Source organism: Ascaphus truei, chromosome 3 (assembly GCF_040206685.1).
Source record: "Ascaphus truei isolate aAscTru1 chromosome 3, aAscTru1.hap1, whole genome shotgun sequence".
Classification (NCBI taxonomy): Eukaryota; Metazoa; Chordata; class Amphibia; order Anura; family Ascaphidae; genus Ascaphus; species Ascaphus truei.
This window is the reverse complement of record NC_134485.1, coordinates 1,275,913-1,291,021: the sequence shown is the minus strand read 5'-3', so window position 1 is coordinate 1,291,021 and position 15,109 is coordinate 1,275,913. Positions and strand designations below refer to the sequence as shown.

Below are 15,109 nucleotides of genomic sequence, written 5' to 3'. Positions count from 1 at the left end.
ACGCTATCTTAGCGGGAGCCCCAATCCCCGGAGATATGCTGCGGGCGTCTATATCTCTCATACATAAGCCTGGGAAAGATCCGTTGCATTGTACAAGTTATAGACCTATATCATTAATCAATACGGATATCAAATTATTCGCTAAACTCCTGGCCAACAGATTGAGTACAATCCTACCCAGACTAATACACCCAGATCAAGTCGGCTTCATAAAAGGGCGGCAGGCAGCGGATAATACCCGACGATTTATTGATCTGCTAGAATTGGCAAATAAAAATAACACCCAAAGTATGCTATTAAGTCTGGATGCAGAAAAAGCCTTTGATAGGATTGACTGGCCATATCTTAAGGAAACGCTCGCAGCATTTGGATTCGGGGATCAGGTGAGCAGAGCAATTATGTCTCTATACTCAGGCCCAACAGCCAAGGTTATACATCAGGGTTTCCCCTCTCTCCCATTCCAGATTCAGAGCGGCACGAGACAGGGGTGCCCTTTATCCCCTCTCCTGTTTGCCCTATGTATTGAACCTCTGGCGGCACACATCCGAGACAACCCAGATATCTCAGGGTTAAACGTATATTCACAAACTCATAAGGCGGCCCTGTACGCAGATGATATCTTATTAATAATTTCAAAGCCCCTCACTTCCCTCCCAAACCTATTTGACCTACTTGACAGATTTTCCAAAGTCTCTGGATTCAAAATCAACCAATCCAAATCAGAAGCTCTAAACATTAATCTCCCTAGTCACACCGAGAAATTGTTAAAGCTCAACTTCCAGTTTAATTGGCAAAAGAAATCCATAAAATACCTAGGTATTCAAATTACAAAAAACGCTAAAAATATCTATTCCGCAAATTATCCCAACCTAATTCGTTCCTTAAAAAAAGACCTCTCCAGATGGGCCTCCAAGCAAATTTCATGGATAGGTAGGATACATAGCATCAAAATGAACCTACTACCCCGTATCCTATACCTCTTCCAAACCCTGCCAGTGCCACTCAGACTGAAGGATATACTCTCACTTCAGTCTGAAATATCCAAATTCATCTGGAAGGGGAAAAAACCGAGAGTCAATAAAATAAATATGAAAAGATCTGTGTTAGCGGGAGGCTTGGCGGTACCCTGCCTGTTATCGTATTATAAAGCGGCTCAATTAAGTCATATTATACATTGGCACTCCGACCCTAAATTGAAAAGATGGGTGGAGTTGGAAGGTGCTGCTAGTTCCCCATTGGACCTTAGCAGTTTAATTTGGCTACCTAAAAACTCAAGAAAACACATAGGTCTGCCGCTCACCTCAATGACTAACTCGTTGTCGATCTGGGAAGCTTCCAAAATTAAGAACTCTCTTACATCAGTTAACTCCCTAATGTCCCCCATATGGAATAATCCGAGGTTCGCACCTGGTCTAATAGGCAGTAATTGTTCAGTATGGAGATCAAAAGGATACAATAGGATCAAGGACCTAGAGGGTTTTGATCTTAAAATTAAAACATTCGAACACATCAGATCAGAACAAAATATCCCCCACTCAGAATTCTTTAAATATCTCCAGATAAGAGCATTCTACAACAAATTGGCCCCATACCCCCCCCTGACTAAATTCGAAAAGCTCTGTCGGGCAGAAACCGACACTAAGGGACTTATATCAACGATATATAAAGAAGTAGTCGATCTCTCAGCATCACACCAACACACCCCTGCTTTTAGAAACCAATGGGAGACGGACCTAGGAGAGATTCTAGAGGAGGACGATTGGAACACCATATTTTTAGCCACAGCCAAAAGCTCTATTTGCACCACACTAAAGGAGAACGCATATAAAGTACTCATGAGGTGGTACCTCACCCCACTCAAATTATCTAAGTTCGTGCCAGGTTCCTCCCCCCTATGCCCCAAACAGTGCGGAGGAACGGCCGACTTGTTACATATGCTGTGGTCTTGCCCACGAATAGCCCAAATATGGGACAAGATTAGAAATTGGATACAGAGGATTTTTGACCTCACTATTCCCCCAGATCCTTGGCTGTTCCTCCTGAACAGACCTCTAAAAGATCTAACAAAATCCCAAAATAAATTAATTTCTCATTTTGCAATTGCAACGAGGTGTGAGATCGCAGCACTATGGAAACGCCCCGACATACCAAACATCCCAAAGATTCGGAATCGATTATGGTTTATCTGCCAGATGGAAAAGTTAACGAGTCTGGTTAACGACACTGGTGACAATTATCTAAACGTCTGGCTGCCTTGGTTAGCACAGACAGACATCCCCGGGGTTGAGCGTAACACAATTTGGCATTGATAATGGTAGATGCGTTCTCCTGTAGGAGTGAGCGATTTCAAAGATCCCGCTCTATCTTATATACTTCAACACTCAGGCACCAGCTTACTCATTCTACGACTGACAACTGGAGTATCTCTCGTGACCCGGCGATACCAACATCTAGTAATCAATTACCTCCTTTCCCTATCCCCCCTGCCCCATTTCCTAACCCTCCTCCCCCTTCCCCACCTCCCCCCCCCCCCTTTTTTTTTTTTTTTTTTTTCCCCCTCTTTTCCCCCCTCAACCCCGGTTCAACCCCATTTTCCACGGCTCAGTAGGGCGCGAAAAGTCGTGGAACCCCCACTTTATATACAGCACAATGTTTCAAAGATTGTATTTATTTTATTACGATGCACAAAGTAACTATGTAATGTATGTTTTATTATATTTCTTACGCAAAAAAATATTTCAATAAAATACAAGTTATAAAAAAAAAAACTTCATGTTCTGGGTGTACCATCACTGTAATTTTTATATGTACCTTCGTGTTTTATTTATTTACACTTGCACACCAAAAACCAGGGTGCTGGGTGCCTCCATTCCCGAGTTAGCCCCCTTAATTGAAATGCCGGCTTGTGGGAGCCAAGTTCACGAACTCTCAGGTCAATTGACTTTCCGCCTTTCAAGTTACGGAGCTAACAAGGCACGGATACATTCTATCGGTAAAACCCTTCAGAACTTAACCGCAAGCCACTTATTCAAATGACTTGTGGTTACAGGGTCAAACCGATAGAAATGTATACCCATTCTACAAACGGCTCATTAACTTTTGCCACGCTTCTTCAATTAGCGCTGGCTTTGGCGCTCACTACTCCATCTTGTGTCTCAAAAGGATTTAGCAGGCAATATATTTACTTTTCATTACAGCAGGCAGGGAATAGCCTGCAAATGGGGGTTAAAAAGGCTGGGACAGGGCAAATAGTTTTAACCCCTTCACCCCCAATGCGAGTTTGAATTAATCAGCCGGGTATAACCTTTATTTTAGGCCTGATGAATTCTTTGCTCGTCACAGCCATACTATATGGCTTGCACCCCAAACCCACGTTAGCAAACTTGATACTCTCTACAATTCAATACAGTATGTCATTTTGTTCTCCAATTGAACTACAACACACATAACTGCGAAATGCTCAAATAACTAGATTGATCATCACTTGAGTCTAGGTGCAAAGTTCACCTTTCCTTTCTGGCCTTCAAATACTTCCTGGGCCAGCTACCCATCTACCTAAACAAGTTCCTCACCCCTACCACATGCAGCACTTATCATCTGAGATCTGACTCCTAAAGACTGTTCATGGTCCCAAGGTTCAGCAAAATATCCGGCCGCCCCTTCTCTTGCCGTGCACCCAAAACTGGAACAACCTACCGGAGACTGTCATAGCCGCCACCAGTCTAAGTTCTTTCAAAACTAAAGCTGTCTCACATTTTAATCTGGTCTGTAACTGTTACATACGCCCATAATATATATTATCTTTAACTGTGTATGCAATGTCTTGTATATAATGTATACCCTGTTCACTTGTTTAACTATGTATTGTAACCATGTATTATTTGTCATCTTAACTCCTTGCCGAGGACATACTTGAAAACGAGAGTTAACTCTCCATGTATTACTTCCTGGAAAAACATTTTATAATTACATAAATAAAATTGTCGGGCCTCTTACCTCTATGACGTCAAGGTGCCACTGGATAATGCTCTCTTTTATAATGAGCTGTTCACCCCCTGGGGAGGAGGGGTTGAAGCTTCCAACTTTCACACCAGATACCCGATAGTCGTGTGATATGAACCAGTTTATAATGTCATACTTTCCTGGCACATCCCCTTCGCTAGTAAAGAAAATCTCCTCCCCAGGTGCGGATGTAAAATGCACATTCTTCAGGTAGTGACTGAGCTAAAGAAGAAAGAGAACGATCATTTCTGCAACTGGATGTGACTGAAAACTTCAACAGGGAACTCGGGCGACTCAAGAATGCATTATGTTTTAATCTTTTTCCAACTAATAGACATATTCCTAATATATCCAAGTCCTTCTGTTGAAAATGATTTGTTAGTTTTTCATTTGAACAATAATTCAACCTAAAAAGGTTCCATTAATGACAGCATCCATGTGTGATACTTTCTCATATTACTGATTACAACATTTGAAAGAAGCTGAGTTTATTTTTCCCAGACATTAACAACAGTCTGACCGGCAGGCGGACAACTTGCTGGACTCCGGTGCCACCGTGACTCTGGTTCGCCGTGATATGGTGCAGCCAGAGGATTTGCTCCCGGGCACCGGGATGCAAGTGACCATGCCAAATGGAGGACCGCGGTCCATCCAGGTTGCCCGGGTATTTTTTGATTGGGGTGCCGGACGTGGCATGAGGGAGGTGGGGGTTTTGCCTGGGTTAGACGCCGAGGTCTAGCCGAGGGAAGCAGGGAGGGGGGAGAGGAAAAAAGGGGACTAAGGGAGGGGTTGAATGAGTACAAAAAGAATATAAACTAATCATGAAGAAAATGTTTTAATTCCCATTCCACATTTAAACCATGTGGTTGCAAAGTATGAAGGGAACAGATGCAAGACATTTCTTTTTTATTTAAACGATTCAGTCTATTACCTCCCCTAATATTAATAGGGATGTGTTCAACGCCAAAAAATCTGAAATGTCTTAATCCACCAAGTGGGCATTGTGTAAAATGTTTTGATACTGGATGAAACAGGTCCTGTTTATTAATAAGTCTTATATGTTCAGAAATTCTAACATATAGAGGTCTAATTGTCCTTCCCACATATTTACATTTGCATCCACAAATAATGACATAGATGACATGGTTAGTATGGCAGTTAATTAACGTATTAATTCTATACAGTATTTACTATATTTACTATTAGGAAACAATGTATGTTCTCTTTTAGTAGGTGAAACAAATTTACAGTATTTGCAAAAACCACATTTGTGGAAACCCTTTGGTATATTACATATATGAGACTGATGTGTGGATTGAACACAGACTTCTAGAGACAGATGAAGCTAATGTATTAGCCTTCCTGAACGCGAATTTGGGTCCAGATCTGGTAAAAGACTCAAAGTCTGAATCCAATTTCAATATATTCCAATGTTTAGAGACTATCTGTCTAATTTGTGATGCCTGTTTACTATACTTTGTAATAAATAAAGGACTATCTAAAAATGTTTTATTGTCCTTGGTATCCTTATGTTTAATCAAACTAGCTCGGTCTACAGATTCTGCATTTGAGAAGGCCAAGTCTACATCTGTCTTGGAATATCCCCTTGATAAAAATTTGGAACTTAATGTTTTTGAATGTTACAAAAATGTATCCTGGTTGAAGCAGAGACGTTTGTATCTCAGGAATTGACCCTTTGGAATCCCGCGGATTAATGATTTATGGTGACTGCTTTTTGCATGTAGATAAGAATTCCTGGCATGGGGCTTGGTAAATGTATCTGTTTGGATACCTGTGATTGGATCACCATGGATAGTCACATCAAGATAATCAATTTTATTAACATCAGTATGGAATGTAAATTGAAGATTAATGTCATTTGAATTAATAATGTGAAAAAAAGAGTGAAGACTATCTAAATCACCATCCCAAATGAAAATCAAATCGTCGATAAATCTTTTATAAAAAACAATATTGGAACGAAATTTATTGGTGCTACCATAAATGTGAACAGATTCCCACAAGCCCATAAAGAGATTGGCATATGAGGGTGCAAAAGAAGTCCCCATAGCCGTGCCTTGTTTTTGAAGAAAATAATGTGAATCAAAAAGAAAATAATTGTGTGTTAATAAAAATAAAATGGAATCATTAATTAAAGTGATAAGGCGGGCGACCGTGTGAAGGCACCCCTGAACCCATTACTGGTAATAGGGGAACCCTTCCAGAGGGTAGCCATGGACCTTGTGGGACCCCTCATGATTCCCAGTTGGCCCAGGACGTGCTACATCCTCACGGTGGTGGACTTGGCCACCTGGTACCCTGAGGCAGTTGCGCATGCCACCATTGATGCTAGGGCAGTAGCTAAAGCATTTTTGACCATTTTTACTAGGGTAGGTTTCCCTAGCGAGATCCTAACCGATCAAGGGTCACAATTCATGTCAGAATTGTTACAGTGTCTCTGGGATGCGTGTGGGGTGAAGCACCAGTGCACTACCCCATACCACCCCCAAACCAACGGACTATGTGAGAGGTTCGACAATACCCTGAAGCAGATGCTGCAAACCTTTATAGAGGCAGAGAGCAAAAACTGGGCATTTCACCTGCAGCCCTTGCTGTTTGCATACCGAGAGGTACCGCAAGAATCTACAGGCTTCTCTCCCTTTGAGCTGCTATATGGTCGCAGGGTACAGGGACCTCTGGACCTATTCCATGAGGGATGGGAAGGGGAAACTACCAATACTGATGCTTCTGTGCTTCAGTATGTGGTAGATCTCAGAGACCGGATAGAGATGCTTATGGAGTTGGGACAGGACAACCTTAGGGCTGCTCAGACACAGCAAAAGACTTGGTATGACCAGAATGCCGTAGCAGAGAATTCATCTGTCAAGCTAGTACAGGGCCATATAATACACACCAAAATATCTGGGTTGAATTGAATGCGACTATGATATGATAAATATAGTTTATTCCTTAAAGAGGGTGAACACACAAAATATACAAATAACACACAGAATATGGACACTTACTTATGGGTTGGACAATAAAGCAATCAGGTACAGGATTGTCAATTCATTCAGGATACAAAACTAAGTCACAACAAAGACCAAAACACGAATACAATGGGTATAGGGTTTACACTGGTTTATATGGAATTCCAGCCCAATACCTTAACATTGGGTGCAAGGCATTGGTTCTCAATTACCTCCACCCAATGACCCCTTGCCAGCTCACGTGAGAAGCAAGGTCGTACCTGCCCCCTGGGTGGGCATTATTCTAATCAGGGCTCATTTCCCTAGCCCCCCTCCCACTAGACTGGCGTCGCCTAGTCTGATTGGGACAGGAAAACCTTTGTCCCAAGGTGTGAAACACAACACTTATCACAAGTACCCACGTCCTTCTCTGCTTTGTTCTAGCATACACAAGTAGAGTGGGGGAGCCTTTGATCAGGGGGTTTATTGTAGACCACTTGTCTCCCCCCTGAGCATTAACATACCATATGGGCTCTAGCCTTCCCAGGCTTTTACCCAGCCTTACAAAACAGTACATTCTTTAATATCTACACATATTAAAATAATCCGTTCGGCTGGGCCGAGCATGTTCGAACTTGCCAGACCCTCATGCCGGAGGGGACTCTCCATGGTGGCCAAGTTTCAGCTCGCTGTGACCCACCGAACCGGGGATACATAATTACAGTTTTAAAAGCACATTTTCAAAAGAGGCTTTTTTCCGCCATTCAAGTCAATGGCAGAAACCCAAAATTTACCATTACCCAGACTCCGTTCTGTTGCCCCAAGAGGGTCTCTATTTGCTATGCAGTCCTGCCGGAACTAGAACTACATGGTGGCCGAATCTCAGCCCTCTAGGTTGAACAGAACCTGAGTTATGGGTTCCAGGTTTCTGCTCATTCTGACTTAGCCGTTTTTACTCGCGGCTTTTACCTCCGCCATTAGAGTCTATGATGCGACCCTTATAACGAGCGCGACCCTTTACCGGGGTCATTAACTCTCGAAGCCGGTTGGGGTCATGTGAGGGGGTTCCTAGTGTCTAGGGGCAAAAATAATTTTATTCCTGGATGCCCTAGAACCTAAGTTTCCCACGCCAATTGAACCTGACCTTGACCGGGGAGTGATCAAAGCTCTCTTCAAGATATTGTATTCGCTTTTGCGGTCTGCGGTTTGGATGGCTGCCAACCTGTTCCTGGAGGTCGGCTTCGAGGAATCCCCATTGAAATGAATGGCTCTATTGACTTTCAATGGGGAACCGCCACTCCTCCTCTCAGGCGCCACCTGCAGGTCTTCTATGATAACAGGCCCAAATCGCCGGAATCTCCATACGGGTACATGGGGCTGTAATGGCGACCTATTGAGACTAAAAAATGGAGCCTGCAAAGGCAGGAAAAGGAACAAAGGGCTATAAACACCAAATTAACATTAACCCTTTCCCTTCCACCTGGATCCCAGTGTATGTGGTTGCTGCATACACTGCAAAGGTACAACCACCAATAATTGTACCAATATACACATCTTAGCAAATAAAACCGTTTGCCATGAGGCTGGGGAATAAACATACATTAATTCCCTCTAAATGTGGGAATAGGATAACTAAGGGACGTACCTTTTGGTTGTGAAGCAGGGGAACATATGTATTATAAGTACATTTCGGGTTAACCTCTCACTTCCCAGACGGTGGAAGGGGGTGCCTAAAGGGGGTGACCCCTTTATTACTCGCTTGGCACCCATCCCCCGTCACATCATCCCAGGACAGCAAGAACTTGTTCTCAAACCTACTCAGGAGAACAAATTGATGGCTGCCTGGTCGGGACAGTATCCGGTGCTCCGAAAGATGAATGAGTGCAACTATGTTGTACAGGTAGATGCTGAGGCAGGGAGGAATAAAACATATCACATCAATATGCTCAAGGAGAATGTAGCACCGAGTGTGGCATCAGTGCTGGCCATTTGTAGCCCACTGATGGGAGATCCGGCGGGCAATGTTCTGCCAGATCTCCTAAGGGAGGCTAAGCAGAAGGGTACTGTAGAGCAGGATGAGATAGGTTATCAGCTGAGTGTCAGGCAGCGAGCAGAAGCCAGAGCTATGCTATGGTAGGTAAATGTGTAAGGCTGACAGAGAGATGTATATGTGTAAGTTGTATTATATTCACACCAGGGAATTTGTGCACCCTGATTACCTTTATAGCAAAGGTAAGTATGATACTGGCTTTAGCCAGATTTTAATTGCATTACTCACATAAGCTCATGCTTTATTTAACCCCTTCAGGGATTTAACACTTTTTTCACTAGTCCATGGGACAATTTTTACATATATATATACAGTATAGTGTAGGTACCTGCATTAAACGGGTTGCCTTGACGTGGCATGCAGGCTTACAAATGCTTTGGCCAAAGGGTTTAACCAAATACCCTTTTTCATGAGAATATTATTTTATCTTAGCCTAATTGGTAGGAGCGCAGGAATCGTTCTTTTTGTTTTTCTATGCTATGTCAGTAGAGGGCTCTGTTCATAGATAAGCCGGGCAGGACCCACAGTCCTTACGGGTGATCTGCGCCCTCTGCATAAGCATGCCTATAGGGTATCAGGAGATATTAAGGGCAGCATAAAGAAGGAGGTAGAGGAGATGCTGGCCCTATGGGGTAATTGTACCGTCCCAGAGCCCTTGGGCTTGTCCGGTAGTTCTGGTTCCTTAGAAGGACGGGACCACCCGGTTCTGTGTGGACTACCGACAGCTCAATGCAAGGACGTTGTCAGATGCTTATCCCATGCCCCGCATGGACGAGTTTCTGGATGAACTCGAAGGGGCAAATTATCTGACCACCATGGATCTCAGTAAAGTTTACTGGCAGATCCCCTTGACCCAGGAGGCTTGGGAGAAGTTGGCATTCATTATCCCCAGTGTCCTCTATGAATTCTTAGTGATGCCATTTGGGATGAAGAATGCACCGGCTACCTTCCAACGCCTGGTCAATCGGTCACTAGAGGGCATGCAGGGGTTTGCAAGGACATACCTAGCTAACATTCCTGTGTTTAGTAATTCGTGCGACACCTATTTAGTGCATGTAGCTGCGGTGCTAGCCAGAATTAGGGAAGCGGGACTCACCTTGAAACCCACCAAGTGCTTAGTAGGGGTGGCAGCAGTACTGTACCTAGGGCATAGGGTGGGCGGCGGAAACCTCAAACCAGAGCAAGCCAAGGTGAAAGCAATAGTTCAGTGGCCCATTCCCAAGACCAAGAAGCAGGTTATGGCTTTCTTAGGCACCGCAGGCTTCTACAGAAAGTTTTTCCCTCAGTACAGCACTAACTGCAAAACCCCTGACTAACTTTACCCAAAAGCAACTGTCTGTGCTGGTTGTCTGGTCTCCAGCCTGTGAAGCTTCCTTCCAGGTACTGAAGACTGCACTGGACAGTGAACCTATCCTAGCTGCACCAGACTTTTCCAAAAAGTTTTTGGTGCAGACTGATGCATCGGACTATGGCATTGGCGCTGTACTCAGCCAATTGGGGGAAGAGGGCAGTGAACACCCAGTGATATATCTGAGTCGCAAGTTGCTGCCAGAGAAGTGGCTTATGCCACAATTGAGAAAGAGTGTTTGGCCATTGTGTAGGCTCTGAGAAAACTCCAGACCTATCTTTACGGCAGGCCATTCACAGTGATCACAGACCACAACCCGTTAAGTTGGCTTCAAAGAGTGTCCGGGGAAAATGCCAAGTTTCTGCGCTGGAGACTTGCTCTGCAAATATTTGAAATCACCATCCAGCATAAGAAGGGCAGTGAGCATGGCAATGCCGATGGCCTTTCCCAGCAGAACAACCCCTGCTAACTGACAACCTCAAGAGCTGCCAGGCCAGCCCAACCACCGGACGAGGTGGTCGGGGCAGAGCCTGTGCTTTGAGTTGGGGGAGGTGTGGCGGGAGGGGTTAACAAGGCCAATAATAAAGGTCTTATGCCCGCCTGGTTAACCCTAATCCCTGTTCGGACTGAAGGGCTTCAAATGTATTTTCACCCTAATTTCATGTTTGCCCCTGCAATATTTTTTGTGTCCCTGTTTTGCAGCTCTGAAGCTAGCTGCAGGTCCCTGAATGATTGAAAATGTGCTAATTGTTTTTGAGACAAAGGGGGAGCTGATAGCGCTGAACCAAGCGCTAAGTCAAGAAGCGTGCCTGCAAAGCAGGGGCCGCTTTGAAATATAGATATCACTTTCTAAGCCGTAGACCTCGGAACCGTAAGGTCAATTGAATTAGTGGTTTGCGGTTTAGCTCAAGTGCTTTTCTGTCAAAATGTATCAAGCGGTCTTGTTATCCCCTTAAACTGAAGTGCTGGCGCGTGCCTGTGATCTTTGATCAAAGCCCATTCAATTAAGGGGATAACTTGAGTTAGGAAAGAGCTAGCGCTCTAATTTTTGGTGTGCAGGTAGTCACACATATAACATGAATACCCATATAAGTTTTATAATTATTGCATAACAAGAACATACATTTATAAAGATACTGTGTTCCAATGGTGTTTTAAATGCAGAGGCAGGAAACCCGTTCTGTCAGTCCGGCAATGAATCCATTAACATGCCGATATTTTATGGAGGAATGAGCTGAAGGATTTTTCATCTCCATGCTTCAAAGGGGCCCCCTGCTGAGAGGGTGACTCAGAGTCTAGCAAAGCCCGGAGTTGAAAAGCCTCAGAGATCCTAGGTGTTAGGATGGCCGGAATGTTTTTAAGCATCAGATACAAGTATGGGCAATTCACACTTGGTAGCTAAACCCCATACTTACTGTCAACAAGTAAGAGGCTGGACCCGGTATGCTAAACAGCTTAGATGTCAAGTTGACACATGCTCTGTGCAAACCAGGAAGCAACTTCTGCCCTTTCTGTGAGCTACTGGTATGTCTGGGATTGGTGGGAAAAGCTATTCCCACGGGGGGATTGGCTGTATATGTTAGGCATAGAACCTGTAGTACTATGGAGAGAGACCTCGCTCAAACCCCTAGATGGAGTAGCGTGCTGCCAAGGGAGTGTTGTGATGGAGATGGGGGAGTGTACCTGAGACAGGTACAGAAGGTCCCTTATATTGGCGCACAGCAGACCCTTATAATAGAACCTGTAACCTTATAAAAATGCCTGCAGCCCAGTCCCAGGGAGATTCACCTAAGATTCAACCAAGAAACGTCCAAGTACAGCGTCAGCAGTTCCGGAGTGTGAAGGGTTAACTACATCATAACCAAGGATTGCACCCCTCTTCCAGAATTCGTTTGAGCTAAGGATTCCCGAACGAATTCTGTAAGGGCGTTACAAAATATTTCCTGTCAGTGGAGATATAGGGGTGGCAAGTTGCGCCCCTAGCCCAGGACTGCTGCACGGCTCAAATTGCGCACCCACTTGCATGCGTGCAGGGGTGCCCAGAGACTTTGTTTCGTTCAGTGGACATTTTTCATCAGTAAGTGTATATTGACTGTAATCGTGAAGTATTGTGTGTTTGTCTTAAAAGAAAATACATTACAATTTATTTTACCCGCCTTGTACTGCTCAGTCCAGAATCCCAGTATTAATGTGTAGATAAGACCTGGTCTCCCGTGAAAATCAGTTCTTTTGTATTTTTTTTATTATTAATCTACTCTAAATGCAAATTTGTATGTGTTTTAAATTATTCTTTCATTATTTCTAAAGCAGGTTTCAGCCCTCTCCTCCCAAACAGTGCAAGGTCTTTGCAACACATTCCTGTTTATGATCATTTATTGCCAATATTACCAGCAATTTCAGCTGTAAACTTTAACAATAGATAATGTTACCTTAGTAATATTGTATAAGGAAACACTGCACCTGCTGAAAAAACAAATCACATAAACATGATACCTAAAACAATACTAATTATAAACTGTGTGGAATCTGACCATATATTAATGTCCAGTTACATGATCCGGTAATCTTCAGATAGACCATACGAACAGTCTCACAACATGCGGAAAAAGAAAGACTTAGAGAATTTCATAGCATATAACTCGTTAAGTAATGTAGGCATATACATAACTAACAAAAACAAACTAAGACACTGACAAACTGACAATCCATAAGGATAACACCTAGTGATAAGCTGAAAAACTATTTATTAAAATATATAAAAAAAATTGATGACCATAGAGAAAATGAACAAAGACTGTTGATCCTCCCATAGGAAAAATTGAAACCCTACTCACAACAAGCAGGGTTGAACAAGCATAAAGGATAATATTTATCCAGGATAGCTCGCTGCAGACAGTCAGCTGCAGACAGTCAGGGAACACCTCGCCAATGTACTTGCTTGATGCCGTTGGTATCAGTTGATCGTGTTCCTCTCACGTCTATCACGTGATTCGCAACAATGGTTAGAAGAGTCCCTCTGGGGTATTCGCACCAAAACTGCCCGTGCAGCAGTTATCACTTCTCCCTTGTTCTCCTCGCGTTTTCCGGATGGCAGCACGCTTGTGGCGAGGAGAGGGTTAATCAGGCCTAAATAAGGCATTATACCTGGCTGATTAACCCCAACTTGCATTGGGAAAGAAGTGGTTAAAATTATTTGCACTGCACTGCTGTATTTGCCCTGTCACAGCCTTCTTAACACCAATTTGCAGGCTATTGCCTGCCTGCTGTAATATAAGTAAATGCAATGTGTGCTATAATCTTTTTAGGCACAAGATGGCGTGATGAGCTCCGAAGCCAGCGCAGATTGAAGAAGCGTGGGGCTGCGTTTGAGAGGTCTATTTGAAGTATGGGTATCCATTTCTATCCATTCGACCTCGTAACCGCAAGTCAATTGAATAATTGGCTTGCGGTTAGATTTGAAGTGGTTTACCGATACAATGTAACCGTACCTTGTTAGCCTGCAGAACTTGAAAGGCAGAAAGTCAATGGCCGTGAGAAGTACAGCCGCGGCCCCTTTTATTTAAAAAATTCTCGGATATTTTTCAGTGACTTTTTCCGAATGCCACGCGCTTTACCGCGTTCATGCGCCATTCATGCGACATTCATGTCGTATTCATGTCGCATTCATGCCGGCGTCACCCGCGCTTGATCTGTTTAATAATATTGGTTCGGATTTAATTGGTTGCAATTCTTTGCGTATCCGCCAGGTGGCAGATATTCATGAATTTTAATGAATTCTAATGTGTACACTACATGTGCTTCAGTAATGTGTCGACTTGCAGGTGTTTAAAAACAGTGGTCCATTGTGAATTGACCTTGGCACTAAAGAAGTTACAATAATGTATCAATTGAGGTTTTTCATATTAAAAACTAAATGTGCAGTGTCTTGTGTTCTATTGTCCTGAGAGTTCAGAGATGAGTGCACCACTGCAGTCCGTGATAAAAAAAACCTACAGAACATACGCTTATTTAATATGGGCTGCAATTAATGCAACAGATGATAAGATGGCCACAGCTGGTCAAATTTATCAATATTTTATCGACAATTATGACTTTTACAAATTTTCACCAGATTCTCGTTTGTGGAAGCGTGCAATAAGAAAAAAGTTATGTATCGATCTGTGGGTTTTTTTGTATTGATCCCACACCCGGGCTTAGAGGAGGGTATTGGTGTGTTGCGCCAGAATTTTCCAGTATCTTTGATCATGGAGACTTCAAAAGGCGAAAGGTCATGGTAAAACCAACTATGAGTCGTCAGTCCCATGCAAGCAATGCGCCAGCGCCAGCACCGGCTTCCAATAACGGTCCGACCGTCATTGAAAAACTGCTGATTGGCAACCCTTGCTATCTGTCCCTGCCTGGATACCTGCTGCCTGGGCCGGATTTCACATACAGATAACAGCAAGCTTGCATGTCCCAAAATGATTTCCAGCTTAACGAGCTGTCAACTACAGGTGTAGTGGGCCCGCTGTCACCTGTTACCTACGTGTATAATCAAGACTACGGGACTGGCAGTGGCTCGGCGCCAACCGATTGGCAAAGCCTATGGTGGGTACAGCTGCCGTACAGTATTTACAGTAATTCTTTTTTTACCATATCAATATCAATGCACATTAAAGCGATTCTCCTGTAATCAATCGCTTTGCGAAAATCACAATCTTACCGTATCAGAGACCAGCATTAAGAAGATGACACGCAGAA

General features: G+C 43.6%; 1 protein-coding gene across 2 annotated transcripts in view; it reads right to left on the bottom strand.

Annotated features, from left to right (window-relative positions):
• LOC142491231 (vomeronasal type-2 receptor 116-like) overlaps positions 1 to 15,109 on the bottom strand; it is a 163,082-nt gene that overhangs the window by 73,196 nt on the left and 74,777 nt on the right. For both annotated transcript variants that reach the window (XM_075593497.1, XM_075593498.1), the window contains one exon: positions 3,997 to 4,224. In XM_075593497.1, the coding sequence (XP_075449612.1) occupies positions 3,997 to 4,224 (228 nt within the window). The remainder of the gene's footprint in view (positions 1 to 3,996; positions 4,225 to 15,109) is intronic.